This window comes from Hippichthys cyanospilos, chromosome 17 (genome assembly GCF_059441005.1).
Source record: "Hippichthys cyanospilos isolate Australia breed blue-spotted pipefish chromosome 17, RoL_Hcya_1.0, whole genome shotgun sequence".
NCBI classification, from domain to species: Eukaryota; Metazoa; Chordata; class Actinopteri; order Syngnathiformes; family Syngnathidae; genus Hippichthys; species Hippichthys cyanospilos.
Window position 1 is genome coordinate 4,726,990 of NC_142385.1, and position 25,857 is coordinate 4,752,846.

The window sequence follows — 25,857 nt, forward strand, 5'->3', positions numbered from 1 at the left end:
ACAATAATGTTCTCAAAAATGATGTACAGTGTATGTAGTTCGGCAATGTGGTTTTGGCTCGGTGGGGCTGTGGTTAACATGCTCGCCTCACAGGTCAAGGAGCCGAGTTAATCCATCTCGCACCAGCCTTCCTGTGTGGAGTTTGCATGTTGTCCCTGAGCCCGTGTGTGTTCTCTCCGGGCACTCTGGCTTCCTACCACACTCCAAAATCAAGTATGCACACACTAAATTGTCCTCGGGAGCGAGTGTGTAAATGGTTGTTCGTCTCTGTGTGCCCTGATATTGGCCGGCAACCAGTTCAGGGTGTCCTGAAGTCAGGTGGGATAGGCAAGAGCAAGTCTGCGACCCTTGTGAGGATAAGCGGCTCTAAAAAAATGGATGGATGGAATACATGGCATTGGAATATAAAGATGCTCTGTCATGTCATCACATGAGTTTTACTGTCCAACATCCATTACTGACTTTCAAAGACAAAATTTCTTTTAGGTTGTACTGCTCTGATGCCACTAACCATTGAACTGCAAAGAGTTTTGTGCAAGATGATTAGGACTTAAAATATTAGAATTTTGGAGATAATTAAGGGGAGAAGAAACTAACAAACAATTAAACAAGTAAACCAATGCAATCAGAAGATGGACCAGTATCTATTTAATCATTCAGTTTATTTCTGACTGTTTTTAACCTCCCTTTTTATTCTCTCTCTGCTTTATATCAATTTTATTACTGATTTACTGTTATATTTGTGACTGATAACTTGTTTTGCATTTTAGTATTTGTGAAAAGCTTTGGTCAGCCCTTTGAAGTTGGTTTTAAATGTGCTTCATTACTAAACTTGACATGACTTCCTGTCTAGTCAACTTGCTGATTTTTATTGTCCAATGAAATACATTGGGAAACTATCATAAAAATTAAAACGTAAAAAAAAAAAAAAAAGTCTGCCAAAAACTGAATAGGCTGACCCCCCCCCCAAAAAACAAACAAACAAACAAACAAACAAAAAAGACCCCAACAACAATAACAAAAAAGACTGTATATACTGAGAAACATTGGAATCTTAACAATGGCAGCAGGGAAGGTTCTGGGACAGTATTGTTTTCGCCAAGATATTTTATTTTGCGGATCTGAAACTGATTTTGTGTAAAAGGCAAAGTATCTGCTGACCCGATCTGGCCATTTAGGTCTGAGTAGGACAAGAATTTTATAGAATTTACCGCAAGCGTTCCTATCATCAGTTGATTTGATAATACATCCAAAAGTACAACCTGTAAATTTCCATCCATCTATCATTGTAGCTTCTTATCCTCACACGAGTTGCAGGCCTGCTGGAATGCATCCCATCTCTTTTGGGATAGTAGGCGGAGTACACCATGAACTGACTGCCAGCCAATCACATGGCACTCAATAATCAACAACCAATTCATACAATTAAGTACAATTTAGAGTCTTCGCTTTACTTCACTTCACTTTACTTACCATGCATGTTTTTGGAATGTAGGAGGAAATGAGAGTACTCAGAGAAAACACAGGCTGGAATCAAACTCGTGACCTCTGCACGAAGGTGAATGTGCTAAACATTCTGCCACTGTGCCACCGAATGTGCAATGTCTTTACAAAATGTTTTTATTGCATGTGTAAAGACAAGTGGAGGATATAGTAGGTTAGCTACCTACCACTCTGACTTTCAGAGGACCACTTAAGGACAGACATGCAAGATAAAACATTAATAAACCTAGCCTAATTTGGGTTAAGGGGCATGCAAAGGTAAGGGTGTGAATTATTTAGTTTTATGACAAAAGGCTTGCAAACTAGTTCAAGGGACACAATTCACATTCTTTACATGTTGGCCTTTGTATTTATTTCACTTTTGAGCTCTGTTTAAATTAGTGTTCCCATTGTGCATTTTTTTGGTACACATTGCACACATAATTAAAACTATATAGTTCATGATTGCGTTTGTCTCTCTCAAAATGCAATGGTACTATGATTAGGAAATAGCCCAATTTATGAAGTTCTTATGAGTTCTTATAAGTTTAACATATTTCGCTACTCGAGTGGAGAGAAAACAATTGGAGCTCTAAGATTTAAAATTAAAAAATATTGAATGGTGCAATCAGCCAAACTTAGAACATAAAATAACGCTTGAAAGGAGTTAGAACAGAGGAAAACTCCCATCCAGAAGTCACACAGGCTAACGGACTATATTACTTATAGAGTTATTTACATAGACCACGCCTTTTTTAAGGCACACATCTCAGAGACAATGTTATTATTCTGTCTTGTCTCAATGCACAGTTTTAGCAGAATAACTTTCTTTTTTTAATTTATAATGTTTTGTACAAGTACAATATGAAGTTTTAAAAAAAATAGAATAAAATATGTATTGCTTTTGGGAGATCAAATGGATTAATTGCGAATTCAATTCATTTCAATGGGGAAAAGTGATTTGATGGATGAGAAAATTGAAGTACGAGTTTGGTCACACAGCAACTGAAGGTAAATCAAGAACAAATACGACAGGGGCTTAAAAACAACTATTAAATAGAACAGCATTGTAGTCGTGCTCAGAGATGGTTAATATTTTACTCTTTTTTTATTATTGTTATTTTTAACTATTTTTTATTTTATCCATTGCACTTCTAAACACAAGCAAGTCTGTCTGGAAGAAAACAAGAAGACTCTTATCTACCATACTCTGTGTGGTAATTCCTCAAAATAATATGATCTTAATTTCTGTAGTGGAGTGAGCACCAATTATAATTTACAGAAAATAGAAAAGAAGAGATTTGCATCAGGCCTAAAGGCACAGTCGACATTTTGCACTCAAATGAGTTGAAGCCTTCAATTCTAGCAAAAAATATGCAAACCCACATAAAGGTAAACCGAGCTTTTTTTTTCCTCTTTTTTTTTATGTATTGTCTGGGAGTCGGCTCGGTGATACAGTAAATTGCACATCCGTCTCATAATTAAAAGAACCCCAGTTCAAATAACCCTTGCTCCGGCCTTCTTATGTGGTGTTTGCATGTTCTCCCCGAGCCTTCGTGGGCACTCTCCAGGCAATCCTGCTCCCACACACCCACACTCCAAAAATTCATGCATAGCATGTGTATTGGTACCAAGTTGTCCTTAGGTGTGATTAAGTGCATGAATGGTTGTTCATCTGAAACCTAACCAGTTCATGGTGTCCGCCTACTGCTCGCAGCCAGCTGGAAAACCATTGTGAGGGTAAGCGGCTCTAGAAAATGGATGGCTGGATGTTTTGTCTGCATTTGTTTAGCCAAGAGTCTCAGACCTGATGTTGTAAAGTACAGAACGTCTTACCCCAAACATTTGCCGGAGGTCCGGGTCTCGGAAACGGAAAGGTATGTTGGAGACATGCAATCTTTTGGGCTGCTGTTTCTCTGATGAGTCACTTGGCTGCAGATGCAGATGCTGGGAACCCTCCGTCTGTGCAACGTCATCTACCTGCTGCATAGAAGCACAGAGGATATCAAAGGTCAATGATTGTTGGGAATCAACCAGCCAGGGAAAAATTTATCTAATTTTTTGGCATATCATGCACTGGTGTAACTATTCCAGTGATATACTGCAAACTCTTGGTCCATCAGAAACCACTTCACAAGGCAAGGCACAAAAGTGGGAACATGCAATGCATTCCGTCAGTCTGCCAGCTGAGTGAATTATGGTCCTCAAATACTGCGTTTCAAAATAAGTCCAGTTTTTTTTTTTAAACAAAACACCAAAGCCTGATTGCATAAGTATGATTAGGAAACGTTTCATCATACTGTGGCTGTGCATTTAATATTGCCATTAAACTTACATTGTCGCCAAGTGTTTTTTGCTGATAGAGTTTAGATAGGTATGCTCACTTCCATTGGTTAGGGTAAATGATATCCATTCTCAGTGAGATTGAAGGAAACATATTGTGAAACATGTTACAAGTGTGAATGGCAACCATCCAGTACATTGTGTGAGATCATTTAATCCATTTGATTGCAATTAAAGAATTCATACTATCATGAGAAAACGTGAAGGGGGAACTCGGTTTGGTCAAACACCGCTAGGAACCTAGATCTGGTAGAATGAATCTATGAAAGCATTTGGAAACTGGTAAAAACAGTGCAGTTTTAAATGCTATATGTAAGGTCTTTCCATCTGGTTTTAAACCATGAACAAACATAGGTCATCAAAATATGTTGCTGTTGACATTTGCTTATGAAGACTCAGCTGAGGTTCCCTCATTTGAAGCATTACGTCAATGCGAGGCTCTAAAAATGGTTTCTGTCTCACCTATCTGAAACATGTTTTCATGCACCTTAATTTGACCTCAAAGCGATCTTGCCTCACCCCGACTGCTTGCTTTTCTATACTTTTTCAGTCCCATGTGGTTACAATGGAACCAATTTTCACAAAGGTGCTTCTGGTTTGCAGGCTGATCAGGGCCAAGTGGGGCTGTGACATCACTGTCTTCTGACTGTCCAACAAAATTTGGCATTTCTTTGGTGCACTTGCCCATTTCCTGGTTTTATTGTCAGCAAGAAAGACAACGCCTGCTGCTGCTACCACTAAGTGATAAAACACAATTCATACAGTATACAGTATTTTACAACAGTAAAACACATATTTAAAATTCCCATGTACTAATGGGTGAAATAGTGACGCTTGGTGTAAAAATTCATGAATGCATGAACTGCTTGCTAGGTTCCATTTATTTGAATGAGAAGTTTCCAGCCACAGCTCAGAGCCTCGCTGCTCCCCCGGCCCAGTGGTAGTAAACCAATGGCGGTGGCATTGGGCAGCCGCCCGGGTGTAGGATCAATGAATCTTTCAATAAGAGTAAAAGTAAGTCTTTCAAAGTATATCTTTCAAAGTATATCTATCTATATCAAACTGAGGTAAGAGTCATGCTTTTTCTTGCACCCATCATGATTCTGTCACTTATTTCAAGTTTAAAAGATAGAGATGGATTTTCCCTCATTCTCTGGTTCATCCTTTGTTGATTCCTCCTTGGCACCTTTCAAAATGTTTGCTGTGAGGAAGCAAAAGCAAAGTCATCCAGCCACCTACATCCAGCATGAGGGAAAAAGGAAGAGCGAAAGAATAAGGGCAAAACCCTGAGATGGAGAGATGATGTCAGCTTATCCGGCCTCCAATCAATGAGAGAAGTGCTGAAGATAGCAGCATTTGGAGCAAGAGCCAGCGAGATGGGAGGAGAGAAGAAAGTGGTAGACAGAAAAAGCAAAAGAATGAAGAGAGAGAATTAGCGCACATGATTGGGTGGGGAGGAAGTATTCAGAAATGCAAGACATGGGGTAAGTGCTGACTGAACAGAGAACGGTAAAAATGGAACGACAGGGAAGTGAGGATAATGGCATTACATCACTCTCACACACAGAAACCAACACACATACACACAAAAGTTGAATAGGTAGGAGCTTTAATGCAGCTCTAGGCCTCTATGTGGATCTCACCCTGACCACCTACTTTGTGGGTGCATTTCCGACTAAGACCCGTTAAGTGAAGACAATGGCTTCAAATGTAGACAGAGGTCTTGTTCCTCAAAGTGTGAAATGTTTGTGTGAAATAATGAGAGAAATAAAGCAAAAATAGAATGATATATGTCTCACCTGTTGTGAGAATGTGATGTCCTATAACAACAGATTAACTGCTGAAGAAACTGCACAATATCTCTCCATTTAGTTATTCAGGAAAATGTAAAAACCTAGCTGAAAATTACGAAATGTGTTGATGAAGTTGTAAAAGAATATGTACGAGCTGACTACATTTTGCAAGCTGTGTTAGTTGTGGGCAGCATAATAAGATCTACAAAGGAATTGAACAACCTCCCAGTTTTCAGTCTGCACAAGCCTCCTAGTTTATAGTATGATTTTTTTTTTTAACTAATGGCGAATACATTTGCAGCTAATCTTAGTCAAAAACGTCTAATAAGTGCGGAACGGAGCTTGATCTTGGGTCGAAAATCACACAAATAGAACATTGCTATGTTGAGGCACATCCTTTTCACTTATTTGGGATGCCCTCTGTTTTTTTTTTTTTTTTATATTTATTTTTTTTGTTTGATGAACTCAGAAAACCATTACAAATTTTAAAAACAAAATAGCAAGAAAGAAAAAACAATTATGAATTAATATCACAGTTCCGTATGGTTTATATGTTCAAAGGGAGTAGGAAGAAGTGCAAAAAGGTCTTAGTCCTACCCCGCACTTTCTATATTTCACTCAACATGGTTAAGCTATTATTTATCGACAATATGTATACATAATTGTTATGAGGTCGACTTATAAACACTGCTTAGATGAAGATGCATTGATATAATAAGAAAGTCTAAGGGTCCAGTTTTAATAGACATTCACATGGGCTCAGCGCAAAAATGAGCATTCCTTAATTTTCATGCCTAGACAACTGCTGTTTATTGTGGTTTTTTTTTTTTTTTTTTTTGCTGCTGCACCTGGTTCTCTAGCAGACTGAGGACCTTATTTTTATTACAAGGCCCTGGCACACCTGACAATTTCGTGACAGAACTTCTGTGACAGACTTTCTGAAAATTGTGCTGAAGGTGATGTAGAGTAATCTTGTTAAATCCGATCAACCACAGGCAAATATATTCTGTACTCCACTGCTGTTTTGTTGTCATATTAAGTGGATTAATATGATCAGTTTCATCTTAAATATATTTTATTTACAGGCACATCCCTGACATCCCACAACTGGTGTGCGGGTTTTGGTGTTGGCAGGCCAGAATGTGGTTTCTAAGTACCCAATATACAATGGCCAAGTTGACATCATCCACAAGTGGAGATCTTGCGGTTCCTTATAAATGTACAGTACTTTGCTCCTGCCGATTTCCTAAATGGACTACAGCGTGTAAGTCTGTTATGATCTCGTCATGAAGACTGCACGCCTCATCTACACTGAATTTAAAAGGAATGAGATGATGGATGCCAAATGAATGATTGATGATGATGAATGAAGAGATGATGGATTGTAAGGGCTGTTCAGTGCCTGTACCGACGATGTCAGTTTGGTCCGCAAGTGGATTGGACTCCACCAAGGCTGCCCTTTGTCACTAATTCTGTTTATTACTTGCATGAACTTTCTAGGTGCAGCCAAAGCATTGAGGAGGTTCAGTTTGGGGGTCTCAGCAAAGCAGCTTTACTTTTTGCATATGATGTGGTGTTGTTTGCTTCTTCAGGCTGTGATGTCCAACTCTGACTGGAGCGGTTTGAAGCAACTATGAAGCAGTTGGAATGAAGATCAGCGCTTCTAAATCTGAGACCATGGTTCTAAAGTCGGAAAAAGGTGAATTGCCCTCTCTAGGTTGGGGTGAGGCCCCAGAGACCATGTCTCTTGGGTGGCCTGGGAACGTCTGCGGATCCGTCTGGTGGAGCCGGACGAAGACGCTGGCGAGAAGGAAATTTGAGCTTCCCTGCTAAAGCTGCTGCCTCCACGATCCAACCCCGGATGAGAAGTACAAAACGGATGAATGAATGAGGAGTCATTTTGACTGGTCAGAAATCAAATTCGCTTTGTTCACACTCACAACGGCGCAAATGCACATTTCTGACTGCGCCTGTCTACGACTATACCTGATATAAGAAAATGTCATCTATGCGCAGTTGGGCTGCACTTTGGGTGAGACTTACGCTGCACATGAAAACAGTGAGTATCTCTGGTTGGAAAGCACAGTTCAACGCATGACTGTTGGTGGAGCCAAATATTTGGCTAACTAAATGCTTGCCTCCACTGACATAGAGCTTTAGCGCCTTCTGTTTGCTGTAATTCCCTAAATAGGAGACACACTTTTTTTTCCCCAAAATGAAGGCCATAGGTATGGGTGTGTCCTATAAATGGTTACATTAGATTTTTTTTTTTTTAATCAACACCATTCGAGGAAGATCTGTCAAGATCTGTCAACCACATAAACTGAGTTTTGATGCACAAATGATCATTTTATATCGGCCATTATCTTGTTCACAATAAATACCGTAACAAGGAGAGCTACAGAGCAGGTGGCTCTTAGCAGCAAATGCAGCTAACAGTAGCTCGTGTTAGCTGAGGTTGTTAGGGTATTATTATCAATAAAAGAAGCGAGCGAGCAGGCTGAAACCGTGTCCGAATCCATCCCAGTTCACAAACAGGAGTATTACTAAAACGGAGAGGATCATGCAAAAGTACTGATGTCTCGAGCTGGTTCAATGAAGAGTGGCAATGTAAGCATCCAGGTGCTCTGGTTATGGAACACGAAAAGGTATTCTATTTGACTTGTTTATTAACTGCGGCTTTTTCGCAAATACACATAATCATGAAAGTGGTGAAACACGGACACTGTGCAACTTCGAGTATTTAAGGCAAAATGAACTCAAGCCGCCTCGTGAGGAAAAGGAAAAACAACTGCTTGGAGCATGTTACACTGGCGCTGCATTCACTGCCCGCTCACAATGTCAGAAATCTGAAATCCACTTAATTCTGCACAACAAATATATCATTTATGGATAAGAAGAGTTTAGGAAGATGAGATTCCCTCTGTTTTGATATATAATTTTTATGATGTTGCCAAAGTGTTGGTGCGTCTTATACACGGTAACATAGAAAATATCAGAATTTGACTCAAAGTCAAGGGTGGGTCTTAAACATGGGTGTGTCTCATATTTGGAGAATTATGGTATTTTTGTGTTATTCCTTGTTTTAAGACTTTGAAGATAAACTCAAACTTTAGTGAGTTGCGATGGAGCCAACAGTACTGTTCCAAGAAGTTGTGGTAATAACTATTTTGACATACATTCTGGGCGGAAAGAGGGATGTAGAGCCACAAAGCACACTCACCGTGACATTAAAATTGAGGACTCCATGTTGATTCTGAGTGTGTAAAACATTGGGTTAAAAAAAAGTGCTCAAAAGATGTCCCCAAGAAATAAAATCACTGGGGTGCCATACCACATGACTCCAGGAGAGAAAACACTCCCTGGATGTTAGAGGTCAACATTTGGGTCACAGCAGTTGATAATTTGTAATTTTGGATGTTCAATAAAATGTTAAAAAAAAACGATCAACGTGACATCACAAGGCAAGATCGTTAAAGCCGCCAAGGTTAATAGTTTAAATGAAAAAAGAACAAAATAAAGCCCTAAAAGGATAAGAGTCCGTGTTGGTGGAGCCAAACAATTAGCTTTACACCACATTGGCCACGCTTTGAACCGCAAGCCTCAACCAAGCACAACACAAAAACATGGCCCAGAATTTTAAGATCAATGAGTGGACCCAAAACTTTCACAAATATCATTACTTACTGTCTGTGAATTGTTAATGACTTCCATTAATTAATCCTCCTCAAAAATGGGTTCAAGACCATTGAAGCAAACACATACATCGTTTACGTTATCATAACAAATAACAGAAAGACACAACAGAAACAATTTCAACCACAAAAAGTCTGAGCGTGCAATTGATAAAGTTTTAAGCTCAACTCAGTTCAACCAGTCATAGAGCTGAACTCTATTTGTTTTCTCTTGTTGCTGTTTAAAAGTGTTGAATTGCATCCACCATCCATAGTATGAGAGCAGCCAGGAAAGGATGAGGCAATAATTACATTAGCATTATCATACACAAACAGACCAAACTTACTTTGCTGTCACCAAGGACACGGTGCCAATGAGTTGAATGTTGTGATTGTGTGTGTGTGTGTGTGTGGTTGCGCGCACGTGCGTGTGTGTGTGAGGTTGTGGTGGGTGGGTGGTGGCGGGGGTGCAGAAGCATAGCTTTTCTATGAACTTAAACATTCAAATTACACACTCGATCATATGCATGCACAAACCTAATCCCCCACGAATCCCAAACTGCCCTAAACAACTAAACCTGCCTATAAACCCATTTAGATCCCAGCTGTATATTTACAGTATTTCCAATGAGCAGGTGAGCGCGGATGCGATCTCAGCACGACATCACTGAACTACAGAAGCAGGTAATGATCACACTGCGACTCAGCACATCAGTGCAAAAACAAACAAAGAGAGTGTTACAATTTTGATTTGTCTAGTGTCTCTAGAAAGTAAAACTTCTGAAGTGAAATGTACCCGCAGTCACACAGTTGGGGATTCTGCTATATGTGGACTACAGTGGCAGGTAGTGATCATTCTGTGACTCAGAACAATCGTACAAAAACAAAGAAAGAGCGTGTTGCAAATTTGATTTGTCTAGCTTCTCCAGAAAGTTAAACTTCAAAAGTTAAATGTGCCTTCTGCAACACATATGGGAATTCTACATTTTCTTTTTCTTTTTAGGGGGGTTACACCACTATTACCAAACATTCCCAGCATGCACTTCTTCCAATTCCTGACAGTTCTCAGCCGCTTTAGATGAGTGCTAGTGCAGAATGAACATGCTCGGGCATGATTGTATATCTTTACAAATCTATTTGGCCAATCATACATTAGTAAAACGGAAACCACGTGTGTTCAAATGTTCAATACTTTGTTATACAGTGCAAGGCCAAAAGATGAAAAGAATACAAAATAAAATCTATTTCTTGGGCATATCTTTTGGGTTTCATTTACTTTCTTCATGCAATATCCCAGATTTTGGAGGATCCCTCAGGATAGGGTACTTTCGACTTTTTAAGTTCTATGTTGTGTGAAGCTCCCTTTCAGAGAGACTTCAGAAAGACGGTCCTAGAGTCAACAAGAAAGGCTTCATTGACTCCCTGCAGGCTTCACAGTGTACCACCCACCACTACAAAAGCATTTGAGCTCAACTCGCCGTATCAATTATCTTAAAACCCGACTGGCTTCAAAGGTGAGCGGCACACCGCACATGAATGAAATCTTTTGATTGTAAAAATTGCATTCAAATCAAGCAATAGTCTACCTTGTAACTGTGGTGAGGAGAACATTCTCTCCACACAGCTTCCCCTGAGAAACCATCTTTAAGCAAGCAAAACTGAAAGAAAAACAAACCATTTGGGTCAAGGATTGCTTGCTGACATTGCACACATCACAAGAAGTACATTTTGAAAAATTGCTGACTTAGAGCAAACATTTAAAGCACTCAAAGTCATAAATAGCTCCAACAGTATATCTCAGTTTGCAAGGTCTTCCAGGATACAAGTGTCGGGCTAACCAATTAGTATTCTTTGAGGAAACCACGCCGAAAGCTACAGGTGTGCTTTGGATGTGCCGAAAGCAACGCTGCAGTCCTGTAAACAACAGCAGCCCCATAAAACATTAGTGTACTGCCCAATCTGTGTGTCTATAGGAAGTGTAAAACATATTTTATTTAAAAAAAAAAACAACAAACAAAAAAACATCAACAGAAAGTAAAGGCTTTTCTTGATGGAATAGATGTTTTTACTTGTTTTACTTGCTGAACTGCTTGTCCTGCAAGTGTGAGTGCCTACACTTTTCGAAACAGTTTATATCAGCTCTTTCCCAACTTGACTTTTCATGCACTATTTGGACAGTTGCAGATATTGGCACTCAAATTCAGAAAGGCTTCCATTTGTAAATCAAGCATTCGACTTCATTGGAATACTGAGCAATTCACTCGTTGCATTTTAAGTGCCTTATGTTGCACCAGACTATAAAACACATCATATCCAGCAATGGGCATAAAAAAATCTGAATAAATCACCATTCATCCATTTCCTGTACAACTTGTCATTTTAGTAGTACGGGTGAGCTGGACCCTATCCCAGCTGACTTTAGGTCGAGGGGGGGATATACATCTAGAATGTTGTTCGCCAAGCAATCCCAAGGCACAAATACAAGACAAATATCCAATCACACCTTTAGGGCCAATTATCCTAACTTAAATGCATTTTTTTTTTTTAATGCGGGAGGGAGCTAGAACAATGTGAGGAATCCCATGGCAGCAAGGGAACAACATGCAAACTCCACACAGGATGGACACAGGCTAGATTCAATCCCCAAATTTGAAAATCACTAATCCATAGTGATTGGCATTCTACAAAAACCTGTTGCCCAGAATATTTAAAGGGGAAGTCATGTCAAAACATATGTTCTATTAAGTCTCTTTAGTCTCAATACGGTAAATGGTCTTTGCACTTCAATAGCACTTTTCTACCTACCTCAGTTACTCAAAGCTCTTACCCCGACAAAATATTTACCTAATGCACTCACACGCCAGTGGCGGTAAACTACATTATGTAGAAACAGCTGCCTTGGGGCAGACTCACTGAGGTGAAGCTGCCATGTTGCGCTTAGGCCCAAATGTGACATCCATCATGCTAGCCTATATAGAGCACTCAAGCCCTCCTAGATAGCGGCTAATTTATGCTAGAGGTCTCTATATTGGAATGCGTGCCACAGGTTAACATAGACAAAAAGTGTTCCACCAAAATGTCAATGACCGCATAATTAAATCCATTATTAGTGCCCTGAATTGACAAATGAATGTCATTTTAGAACAACATAGTGTGTTCAGGAACAACTTCTAAATTAAAGTGTTCCAAGGCATTCTTGCCCATACATTATTTGGTAAACTAAACTTGATTTAGAAGTTGGGCCTTCTCAGAGCTTTTCTGTGTGTTTTACTGGTGAGCAGAGCATTAACAACTGTTGCTGCGATTGGGTTGATATTTTTTCTGATGTATACACTAATTATTGGGTATCCGAGGCAAGAAAAAAATGCCTCCAGCATTTTTGTCAAATGCAATATTAATCAGAATACTTGAATTACTTCAGTGGTGCCAGATAGAATGTTTGATTTTAAAGAACATCATTGACTTGACTTCCTCTTTAACTATTTTATTAAATCTTGAAACCGTACGTCTGACACAAAGGTGAGGTACTAACTGATATTAAACAGAGACTTTCCTTATCTTTTTTATTTACTGAAAATGGTTAATGCAAGTAGCCCATTTTACAAATGTAATGATCTTGTGAAGGATCATATTAATTTTTTTGGGGAGGGATTTGCAGCGTTGACTCACCGTAACCGTGTTGGCCGTGAGTGCAGGAACGTTGCTATCATTCACGGACTGTTCACTCTGCGTGTGTGTCGGCGTGTACAGCGTCAGGGCATGTTCGCCAACCGTATTTGGGCCTGTGAAGTCAGTCGGTGGGTGAGTGTGGGGTGTAGCATACTCAGTGGGCATCCCATTCTGTGGGGGAGGAGGGTACTGGGCCGGTGGAAAAGGTTGAGCCATTGCTTCAGGCGGAGCTGGGGCCTCTTGATTACCCTGTGAGAGAAAGGAGGAGGGAAATTAGAACAAACTAAAATATTAGCGCAGTTTACTTGTTTGTATTGTCCAAATCGCTGGGGTACCTCAAATGCCCAAATGTTTGTGCAGTTGAAATTTTACTTCTGGAAGGTGTAGCTATCTTAATTCAGCCAGCATGAAATATTAAACACAAAACAATAAACTCCAGGCCACCCAAAATAGTTTTCCAACTACTAAAGCAGGACAGGGGAAAAACAAATTCAACCGACATTACTGTAATGAATAACACACGTCCTGCATTACGGAACGTTTCAGTGCCATGCAAACTTGAGATGACACAATGGTGAGCTAGGAATTGATGAACGGGATAGCCACGAGAATGAATGCAGAAAATTGTGAGGCGAAGGGCTATGATTGCAAGAGTGCAAGAGTTATGCAAGAGTTAGCTACTAGCGCGAGCTGCTAACTAGAAATCTGTCTGCTAGATCAGGGGTCCACAACTTATTATCACCACGGAACGGGCAACGCTTGAGATGTTTGTTGTGTCGGGGGGGATATAATGCACACATAAAATATGATCTCACCATTAACGAACGACAAAGTGATGGGAGCTTGCGTGGCAAGACACACTTTTAAAATTTTGGCCCCTTCGTATTTCAACAGTGCGCACTGTCTACTAATGGCTTATCACTTTCATCCATGTTGATTACAATTTGGATGGCTGCTGAAAAGTCAAGCTCCTAGGGAGGTTGTGTTTTTTTGTTGAAAAACTAAAATGGACATCTCTGTCAAAAATCTGTATTTCCGCTAATAACTCAAAAATAATCAATGTGAATTAAGTCTAGTTTGGAAAAAAAACATCACAAAATTAAATACATAAATATACCAATAAATAAATAACATTAATTTCCAGTTGCCACATGCATTGACTCATTCAAAACAGTCCAATGTCAACATATTTAAGCAAATTTAAATTCATTCCATGTCTTTCAATATCGTTCCACATAATCAGTAATTATTCCCAACAGCACATGCCTCTGCCTTTTGACTGAAAATCTTCATTTCACTGCATTTCACTATATATATATATATATATATATATATATAATAATAAAGAAATACATTTTGATATAAGTGTGTCCGACTATACTACTCAATCTCAAACAACTTTGCAAAGTACTGCACTCATAGAAACTTATCTGTTACGGCGGGACGAGGGAGGACCCAAGAGCAGGCACGCACTGGTAAGGGCAATGGCAGAGTGTTTATTGAACAGAAGGTGCGGGTAGTCGTGGGAGCTGACGGGAGCGTGGCACAGACGTCTGGGGGGTTCTGGAGTCGGGAGAGCTGGGGTTTGGCTGGGAGTCGGGCAAAGGGAGCGAGACGGGAGGGGGGCTCGGGCATACAGGTAAAGACGGCAGGCTAGCGGGTGGTCAGAGGCAGGCAAGGTCGAAATACCAAGGATCCAGTCAATTCGGCAGGCAATCGGGAGGTCAAGGGCGAACAGGGTCGGACAACAGGCAGGCTGGCAGGAGGAATTGCTGGAAAGCTCGGCGTAGCGCATAGAGACGATCTGGCGGGTTGTGGAGGGAAGTGACCGGGCTTTATACTGAGCGGGTAAATGGTTGCAGGTGTTGGTGTTCGAGGCTGATTAGAAGGAGGGCTGAGCGGGTGTGGTGAAGCTGGAAGTGAGGTGGCTGAAATGGTGGACTGTGACAGAACCCCCCCATCAAGGGACGGCTCCCGACGTCCCAAGGCCACCACTGGGCGGGAGGGAAAGGCCAACGGCCGGGGAAACCCCATGGGCGGGGGGGCGGGCAACACGCCGGGGTGCGCCACGACGCCCAGACGGTCCAGATGGCTGATCAGGATGAAGGCGGTGAAAGTCAGAGACCAAGGAGGCATCCACAACCTGGCGGGCTGGGATCCAAGACCGCTCTTCCGGGCCATACCCCTCCCAGTCCACTAGGTACTGGAGGCCCCTGCCGCGGCGACGGGAGCGGAGCAGCCGCCGGACTGTGTACACCGGGCCCCCATCAACGAACCGAGGAGGCGGAGGAGGCGGAAGCGCGGGAACCAGGGGGCTATCTATTGCAGGCTTGATTCGGGAGACATGGAAACTTGGGTGAACACGCATCGAGCGAGGTAGGGCAAGACGCACAGCTGACGGGTTCAGTACCTTCTGGATGGGGAAGGGACCAATGAAACGGGGAGCGAGTTTGTTGGATTCCACTCGAAGGGGCAAATCCTTAGTGGACAACCAGACCTTCTGACCCACCTGGTACGTTGGGGCCGAAGTACGCCGCCTATTGGCCGTCCGAGTGTAGCGTTTACTGGCCTGCAGCAAGGCCGAGCGGGCTCGGGCCCATGTCCGGCGGCACCGCCGAGCAAAGGCAAGGGCAGACGGACAGGTGGCGTCGTCGTCTAGAGCCGGAAACAACGGAGGTTGGTAGCCGTGAACGCATTCGAAGGGGGAAATTCCTGTGGCGGAGCTGGTCAGCGTGTTGTGGGCATACTCTGCCCACTGGAGCTGGGCCGACCAGGAGGCAGGGTCTCGGGATGCCAGACAGCGGAGGGCAGTTTCCATCTCCTGATTTACTCTCTCCGTTTGCCCGTTGGTCTGCGGATGGAACCCGGAGGACAGGCTGGCCGTAGCGCCAATGAGCCGGCAAAACTCCTTCCAAAAAGCCGCCCTGAACTGAGGACCCCTGTCTGACACCACATCAAGGGGAAGCCCATGTAGGCGGAAAACATGGTCAATCAGGAGTTGTGCCGTTTCCTTTGCGGAGGGAAGCTTCGGGAGGGGAACAAAGTGAGCCATTTTGCTGAATCTGTCAACTATGGACAGGATGGCTGTGTTACCGTTTGATGGAGGTAGACCGGTCACGAAGTCAAGTGAAACATGAGACCAAGGGCGATGCGGAACAGGAAGGGGGCGCAGCAGCCCGGAAGGAGCCTGATGTGACGATTTATTCTGACTACAAATGGGACAGGCCTGGATAAATTCACGCACGTCCCTCTCCATAGAGGGCCACCAGAACCGTCGCCTGAGGACAATCAGGGTCCGTTGAATGCCGGGATGGCAAGTCAATTTCGAAGAATGAGCCCACTGTAGAACTTCGGAACGAAGATAGTCGGGGACAGGCAGACGGTTACTGGGACATTGGCTTGGTTTAGTCTGCCCCTTGGCAGCTGACTTCACCTTCTCCTCGATCTCCCAGGTGAGCAAGCCAATGACACATGACGGGGGAAGGATAGTCTCGGGATCCCGGCATGAACTGTCCTCAAGTTCAAACTGCCTGGAGAGGGCGTCCGGCTTGATATTCTGGGATCCTGGGCGGTAGGAGAGGTTGAAGTTGAACCTGGTGAAGAACAATGCCCAACGAGCTTGGCGGGAGTTCAGCCTCTTAGCCTGACGGATATACTCGAGGTTTTTGTGATCTGTCCACACCACAAAGGGGATCTTCGTTCCCTCCAGCCAGTGCCGCCATTCCTCCAGGGCGGATTTTACGGCAAGTAGTTCGCGGTTTCCTATGTCATAATTTCTCTCTGCGGGAGAGAGGCGCTGAGAAAAGAATGCGCAAGGGTGGAGTTTCCCATCCTTCCGTGACCGCTGGGAGAGAACGGCCCCAACCCCAGTCTCCGATGCATCAACCTCGACCATGAATTGTTGACCAGGATCTGGCATTTGAAGGATTGGGGCCGATGTGAAGCGGTGCTTGAGTTCCTGGAAGGCCCTTTCGGCACCTGGGTTCCACCGGAAAGGGGTTTTGGGGCTGGTGAGAGCCGTAAGAGGAGCTGCCGTGGCGCTGTAATTCCTGATAAATCGCCTGTAAAAGTTAGCAAAGCCAAGAAAGCGCTGCAGTTGTTTTCTGGTTTCGGGCGTTGGCCAGGAAGTAACAGCCGAGACTTTTGCGGGATCCATACTGATGCTATCCTTAGCGATTATGTAGCCCAAGAAGGACACTGATGAGGCATGAAACTCACACTTTTCCGCTTTGACAAACAGAGAGTTTTCCAGCAGGCGTTGCAGAACTGCGCGAACGTGGAGAACATGCTCACCCTGCGTCTTGGAGAAGATGAGAATGTCATCCAGGTAAACGAATACAAATCTGTCGAGCATGTCCCGCAGGACATCGTTGAGTAGTGCCTGGAAGACCGCTGGGGCATTGGTGAGTCCAAAGGGCATGACTAGGTACTCATAGTGTCCGAGCGGGGTATTGAAGGCAGTCTTCCATTCATCGCCTTCCCTAATCCGCACGAGATGGTAGGCATTGCGTAGGTCGAGCTTTGTGAAGTAGGCAGCCCCCTGCAGTAGCTCAAACCCTGAGGTCATTAGTGGAAGAGGATATCTATTCTTAATCGTGATATCGTTCAGGCCCCGATAATCGATACAAGGGCGGAGAGTCTTGTCCTTCTTCTCGGAAAAGAAAAACCCTGCCCCCGCCGGAGAAGAGGAAGGACGTATGATGCCCGCCGCTAGCGACTCGTTGACATACCTCTCCATGGCCTGCCGTTCTGGACCCGACAGAGAGTATAGGCGACCCCTTGGAGGCGTTGTCCCGGGCAATAGGTCAATTGCACAATCATAAGGGCGGTGGGGAGGCAGGGAGGTTGCACGCGCTTTGCTGAAGACTTGGCTAAGGTCGTGATACTCAGGCGGCACACCAGCGATATCGGCATGCGCAGGCGGAGCGGCGAGGGGATCAGGAACAGATGCGCGCTTGAGGCAGGAGAGATGGCATGATGAGCCCCAAGCCAAAATGACTCCCTTCTCCCAATTGATGTGAGGGTTGTGGCGACAAAGCCAAGGCAGCCCCAAAATTAGCGGTATCTGCGGATGATCTAGGATGCAAAATTGTATTTTTTCCTCATGGTTGCCTGACAAGCGCATAGAGAGAGGTGCGGTTTGGTGAGTTATCACCCCCAGGGGGCGCCCGTCCAAGGCATGGGCAGGTGAGGGTTTGGGCAGAGGGAAGCTCTTGAGACCGAGTTGAATCATTAGCTGCCGGCTAATGACGTTAGCGTCAGCCCCAGAGTCCACCAGGGTGCCTACAGTGTGGGGGCCATCAGACAGCAGGAGTTGGGCTTGTAAGAGGGCTCTGTCACGGGACAGGGAAAGAGTCACTTGACCCATTTTTACTCTACTCGGGACCGGGATTGGTCTTTTCACTGGGCATGCGGAAATAAAGTGTCCTGGTTCCCCACAATAAAGGCAGAGCCGGGCGGAGCGGCGGCGTTGCCGCTCTTCAGGAGTCAGGGGCGCGCGAGCTGGCTGCGTTGGCGCACTCCCGCCACCGGGAGGAGCTGACGTCGCCAGATGGGAGCTCACTCTGGCCGGCGGAGAAGCCCTCTGGTGCGTCTCTTCCCGTTGCAGTTCGCGTAGCCGATGCTGCAAGCGGATATCTATCCGCGTCGCCAGGTTAATCACCCCGTCCAAGGTGACGGGGAGTTCATGAGAAACTAATTCGTCCTTAAGACGGCTGGACAGTCCATGAAGGAAGGCGTCTACGAGTGCGGGACCGTTCCACTTATTCTGACTGGCTCGCGTCCGGAAGTCAATGGCGTAATCCGCCACCGTTCCGTCGCCTTGACGCAACTCGAGCAGGCCCCGGCCCAATTCCGCACTGGCGTAGCTGAGTCCAAAGACTTTTAAAATCTCCTCCTCGAGCGCCTGGAAGGAGGCACACGCGGGTGACCGTCTCCTCCATTCCGCCGTTCCCCACAAGCGGGCTCGGCCCGTAAGGTGGTTGATGACGAACGCTACTTTAGCGCGCTCGGAGGCAAATGTTCGGGGCTGCAGGGCGAACAAAAGTGAACAATTCGTTAGGAACGCCTCGCAAGTTTCGGGATCACCTTCGTAGCGTTCCGGGACGCCAATTTGGGGCTCGGGCCGGTCATGAGGCAGAAAATTGGGCGGATGATCGGGAGCGGATGACGGCTGGATGAGGGATCGGCGCGCTGGGTCCATTTGGACTGGCCAGATCGTACTGTTACGGCGGGACGAGGGAGGACCCAAGAGCAGGCACGCACTGGTAAGGGCAATGGCAGAGTGTTTATTGAACAGAAGGTGCGGGTAGTCGTGGGAGCTGACGGGAGCGTGGCACAGACGTCTGGGGGGTTCTGGAGTCGGGAGAGCTGGGGTTTGGCTGGGAGTCGGGCAAAGGGAGCGAGACGGGAGGGGGGCTCGGGCATACAGGTAAAGACGGCAGGCTAGCGGGTGGTCAGAGGCAGGCAAGGTCGAAATACCAAGGATCCAGTCAATTCGGCAGGCAATCGGGAGGTCAAGGGCGAACAGGGTCGGACAACAGGCAGGCTGGCAGGAGGAATTGCTGGAAAGCTCGGCGTAGCGCATAGAGACGATCTGGCGGGTTGTGGAGGGAAGTGACCGGGCTTTATACTGAGCGGGTAAATGGTTGCAGGTGTTGGTGTTCGAGGCTGATTAGAAGGAGGGCTGAGCGGGTGTGGTGAAGCTGGAAGTGAGGTGGCTGAAATGGTGGACTGTGACATTATCTTGATTGTTCTTTTACTTTTGAAACTGAGAATTGATATCTGAAAGTAGAACTCTCCAAGTATCAGCCACTATTTAACAAAAAGTACTTCCACAATACAACATACAAAAGTAAATGGGGATCTAATGAAACAAATGGAAAACACTCATTATGACATATTCAACATGCTTTTACAAAAGACTGAAGTTTGAAGCGTTTCTAGTACACGTCCATTTTGTCTTCATATTTCTCACTGTCTTTGATGAAGTAACTTCTTATTCAGTCCATCATGAATATCATGCTCTTTCACCCCTGACCAGGCTCTTCTTCTAATTTACATGCCTGCCGAATAATAATTTCTTCCAACCGATGATGATGAATCCGTCTGACATATGAGCAAGTCACTATTCTTCCGCACTGCTTCAAACCTTAATGGAATATAGCTTAAAAATGTAATAATCAATCTCAGCAACTTTTTGAGGAAGGATGAGGCTTTGACCTTAGCCGTTTTCAAAGGTTTCAACAATCAATAGCAGTATTGAAGTTGGCTATTCTCATGCATAGAGATTGATGGCATCGAGCATAACAAAGCAGTTTGCCAATGGCTCGCAGACTGTTGCCTTGCTAGAACTGGCGGAGAGTCACCATTGAGTCCGCAGGTTAGAGACGCATTACGCACAAATTAGGGCTTACCTTGGCTCGTACAAATGAAGCAAAAAAAAAATCAACTGGCCAGCAGCAAGTCAGAGGCAAAAATACGATAATCAAATGGGACACTTCTTATATGTGGTAGATTTAGGTGCAAGCGTCCATTTATTATCGACTATACTGCTCAGCTTCTGCAGGGTCTGTCACAGTGTGCGAGGCGAGCAATGCTTTGTAATGTTTTTGTCTTCCCTCCATAATTTTCTAGCGAATAAATAACACCATTTCAACAAATTATGGAGAAACTCAACATTGCCTATATACTGTAGCTCTGTTCTTTCTTTATAATGGCAATGATTAACTCACTGACACTAAAAGTTCACAAAAAAATTCCATTGTCAGTTGGAATTCAGTAGACATGCACTCTTTATCAATTACTGATGATATATTATAATTATCCAAACAGCATTAAAAACAACCACATCTAGCTAATGCGCTGTAATGTAAGGAGAAAGGCGCCCCATCAACACATTAAGTAGCATTAGTACTAAAAGAATACGTGGATTAAGCAAGCTTCTAAGCAATAAAAACTAATGATAAAAGTAAATTTAATGTTGAATTATTTAACGGTGTAAAGTGGATAACATTTAAGATAGCAATATCACGGTTCATGCCAATTGCAAGAAATGCTATTGAACGGCATTTACTGCTAAATGTGTCAAAGGGATGATGACAATCATTGATGCAATTATTGGTCAGAAGCTCTAACACTGGGATCACCATCGTGGTGCCCGCGGGGACTGGGTAGCCCCCGAGTCTCACATGATTAGGCCGCAGACCTGTTATGAAAATAGTTTACAAGTGATAGAACATTGTGATTTTCTCAGAAATTTACCAACAATTATGCATCTATGACATATACATTATATTTTACACTTGATTTACATATTTACTACAGCTGATTCTTAATTATTGTGAGAAATCAATAACAATATCAGGGTCCTCGCATAAACTGATAGTATTACTCAGTACCAAAGAAGTAGCTTTCAGTTTCAAAAAAGTTGGTGATCCGTGATCTAACATTTAGTCGACACCATTGTCTTTAGTTATGGACAGCAAAATGTTAGATTTTACAGGATAACACATCTTCTCTATTTTATTCCCTTTTTGTCAGTCTTTGCTTAGATTTCCCTTCCCTTGCTAATCTCTATGCAGTCAATAGAAGGTTGGAGTTGTGCCCTGAGGCAAGTCAGCTTAACTCAAACAAGGAACCCTATCAATACGCTTTCGTACCTTACAGCATCTGACCTGCAGCTAAAATATCACCCCATTGATCACTAATGGAGACAAACATGTCAACATATATTTTCATGGTTATAGGCTACCAAAACCGTCAACTCGTTGGGGGTACCCTAGCTAATTGTGAAATATTAACTCATACTTTGCTAAAACCTAAGAAACAATTAGATGCCATGAAAACAAGAATGGATTTTGTGTTAACTCAATTATTCCGGCTTCGCTTTTTGTTATGTTACAGCGTCATTCCAAAATGTGTTAAAATTAGTCTTACCTCAAAATTATAAACACACACGCACACATATATATATATATATATATATATATATATATATATATATATATATATATATATATATATATATATATATATATATATATATATATATATATATATATATATATATATATAAGGTTTTGAGATAGAAAAGATGCAGTTGGAAAAGAAACAGGGTAAGGGAGAGCTAGTGTTAAAGACGGCAAACTTCCATCATCCATCAAAGTGACTGAGAAGCTGACACATTGAGACATTCCCAGATCCTTGTCAACAAATTGTGCTGGTAAATGATTTCTACTATCAGCTCCATCATGCTATCCAGCCTTCTCCCCCTCTCCTGTTCCCTCCATCCATCCATCTATCACTTCACCATCGAGCCCCTTTCTACATCCTTTTCCTTCATCGACTTGATTTCTCCTCAGCTCAGTAGAGCGCCGCGCGCAATGTCTGTTTGGACTTGAGCGCCACATTAGAGACATGCATGTCATATGTCTGTGCCTGTTGAGTTCCTTCACATGTGTGCAGCTACGCATTGCTAATAAGAAAACAATATTTTACTCATGCATACGTCAATCCAAGCAGCCAAGGATGAAAACAAAATATAATAGTCAAAGTGTGGCAGGAAATTTCAATGAGAGCATTCATGCTATTTTGAAAGAATTTGTATGCTATGTATCAGTTCACTCTAAAACATTTCCATGTTTGAAATGTATGGGGGTAGATGGTTTATATACACACACACACATGGCAATAATGTTTTACATGGCAAACAATAATTTCATCAAAATCAGAAAGAACAAAATAAAGCAAGTTATTTTGGTAAGGAAAATTCTGAATAGTTTGCTTTTTGTACTTTTAATTTCCAATTCTACATGTTTTTTGCAAGTTATTTTTTAAGTACACATTTTTTGATAATCATTTTTTATTTATGCACTCTGGTAAATTTAATTTTAATTTAAGATTAGAAACAGCTAAAACAAAAAAACATCTCTCTATACTCATACAATGGACCAATTATCTATCTATCTATCTATCTATCTATCTATCTATCTATCTATCTATCTATCTATCTATCTATCTATCTATCTATCTATCTATCTATCTATCTATCTATCTATCTATCTATCTATCTATCTATCTATCTATCTATCTATCTATCTATCTATCTATCTATCTATCTATCTATCTATCTATCTATCTATCTATCTATCTATCTATCTATCTATCTATCTATCTATCTATCTATCTATCTATCTATCTATCTATCTATCTATCTATCTATCTATCTATCTATCTATCTATCTATCTATCTATCTATCTATCTATCTATCTATCTATCTATCTATCTATCTATCTATCTATCTATCTATCTATCTATCTATCTATCTATCTATCTATCTATCTATCTATCTATCTATCTATCTATCTATCTATCTATCTATCTATCTATCTATCTATCTATCCAACCCCACCTACCAACCTACCTATCTACTCTTACACATCCAATATAGGAGCCTGAGCTTTGCAACAATTTTCAGAATGTGATGCTCTTTTCAATCTTCCTTCCATTCATCCATTTTCTATACCATTTATCTTGTGCAGTCCCTGGGAGACTTGAGTCTATTACAGCTGATTTAGGACGATTGGGAGGTGCACCCTGGAAACAGGGTTGGCAAATAAAGACAGACAACCGTTCACACGCAGACCTAAACCCAAATTGGGGTCTTCAGTTAATCTAACATTCATGTTCTTGACTGTGGGAGTAAGCCAGAGTACTTTGAGTCAAGATCACTCAGCGCCTCCTTCAGCTGGCAACTGTTTATCACACTGCATTTATTAGGGAAACTATGGCTGAGCTTCACTTCTATATCGTTATTTAATGTGTTCAATAACATGCAATGTCTTTTTTAGAATGTAAGATACACTATCTGTATATCCATCCATCCATCCATCCATCCATCCATCCATCCATCCATTCACATACTGTATACAGTGTTCCCTTGTTTTTTGCTGTTAATGGGGGCTGGGGACTGGGAACCCCCCCCCCCCCCCCCCCCCCCCCCCTAGAACTATTACCCCCACCCTCCGGACATTATTCGTACATAAATAAAGTGCATGAATAAGTTGTAGTGAACCCTAAACCTAGTGAACCCTAAACCATCCCCCCCCTCGCCCCACACATTACCACATTCCATTGCAACTATTCTTAAAGGGCCAGTCTCAGTTTGTGTTGTCATTCTGTTCAATTTGCCCACACCTTACCCCACATGTAAATATCCGCACAGCTCGTCACAGCCACAGGTGCACAGGCTTAGAGTTGTGTCGAGTTCTTGGCAAAATGCCCTTATATATAGTGTCAAATGTAGAAGAGAAGTGGTTCATTTTTAAGCAAAAGCACCTTCATTTGAACAAGATTGTGTATTAGGTCTGTTAGACTGCTTCAGATTCCACTTTAGGACTGAGCGTGTGAGTGTTGTAGTGCATCATGCGCTGCCCTGAAGTGATGATCCCACTGAGGCTGCAAAAAGTGAAGCGCAAGGTGGAGAGGGAATGCTGTATAGTCACACAAACACATACAATCCCTCCTAGAGATTTTTTGTTTTGTTTTGCCTGAAAAGACATATACTATTTACAGATGTAATAACAAAGAACTATCTTTGGGTGAAAAGCAAGCAATTGTGAAGCTGAGGGCAGATGAAAAATCAATCAAACAACCTTCAGACAACAGAAACATTGGACCATGAAAAAATTGTTAGTGACGTCAACAACAACCTCCAGGGGGTGGATTTGAAGGTCATCAACAAAAGCACATATGCTTCACTGGAATATGAATTACTCATTAGGAAGACCAGACTTGTATATGCAAAAAAAAATAAAAAATAGTACACAGGCGAGTTTTATGGACTGGGGAGACAAAGATTAACCTTTACCAAAGTGATGGAAAGGCTAATCTGTGAAACATAGTGGCAGTAATGTCATGGCTTGGGCTTGCATGGCTACTTTGGAAACAGGCTCGTTTATCTTCATTGATATACCGCATGATGGCAGCAGGAAATTTAACTCAGAAGTCTACTGAAAGATTTTGTCTGCCAATTTATAGAAATATGCCACCAAACTAATGAGAGGCAGCTGGAAGATACATCAAGGAAAAGAGGTGAAGTTTAAGGCTGTTTACATCAGTCTCCAGTCTTTAAACCGTGTGGAGCAAGAAATTAAAAAATATATATTTTATTGAATAATTGTACAGTATATACTGGAGCAATGGGTTTCATAACACTCCTATTTAGAGAACACATGCATACCTTAACTCACAGGTGTCAAACTCAAGGCCCGGGGGCCAGATCCAGCCCACCACATCAGTTGGTTGTGGCCTGCGTGTTAAATATGACTTCAGGTTTCTGGCTAAAGTGCAAAATATTCAAGTTGACCTCAACTTTTACAACTTCTTTTTTTTTTTCATCCACACCCCATTTGAACAGGTTTTAGCAGCCTCTGATTTTTAAATGTGTAAATGTGTGAGGATGATACTTCACATTTATTTGACTTCACAGTCATAGTGGTCCTCCGACAAAAACATTAGAACTACAATGTGGCCCATGGTAAAAATGAGTTTGACACGTCTAACAAAAGGGTATCAAGCATGCCGTCTGCGGGCGAGGACGGTCCCGAACGGGTAGAATCCTGCCTGCAAAATGATTATGTAATATAAAGTATAAAAATGAGCAGATTATTTTCAATAAATGAAAAACTTGAAATGTTTTATGATTAATAGTAATGTGAATGTTCTATTTTAACAGTAATGTGCTTATACTGTACATTTTTGGGCAGTATAAAAAATAATACATGTGAAGTTGTTTTTTTAAAGTTATATAAATATATACATTATTTTATTGGACTGGCCCATTTTGGAATAGATTTTCCTCCATGTTGCCTGCCAATTAAAACCAGTTTGACAC

The 25,857-nt window shown here is 42.5% G+C and overlaps 1 protein-coding gene across 2 annotated transcripts in view; it reads right to left on the reverse strand.

The window, feature by feature from the left end:
* The window catches only part of rbfox3a (RNA binding fox-1 homolog 3a), a 484,791-nt gene that overhangs the window by 47,886 nt on the left and 411,048 nt on the right, over positions 1 to 25,857 (reverse strand). For both annotated transcript variants that reach the window (XM_088438810.1, XM_088438809.1), the window contains 3 exons: positions 12,962 to 13,210; positions 10,879 to 10,950; positions 3,319 to 3,465 (listed from right to left, as the gene is read on the reverse strand). In XM_088438810.1, the coding sequence (XP_088294936.1) occupies positions 3,319 to 3,465; positions 10,879 to 10,950; positions 12,962 to 13,210 (468 nt within the window). The remainder of the gene's footprint in view (positions 1 to 3,318; positions 3,466 to 10,878; positions 10,951 to 12,961; positions 13,211 to 25,857) is intronic.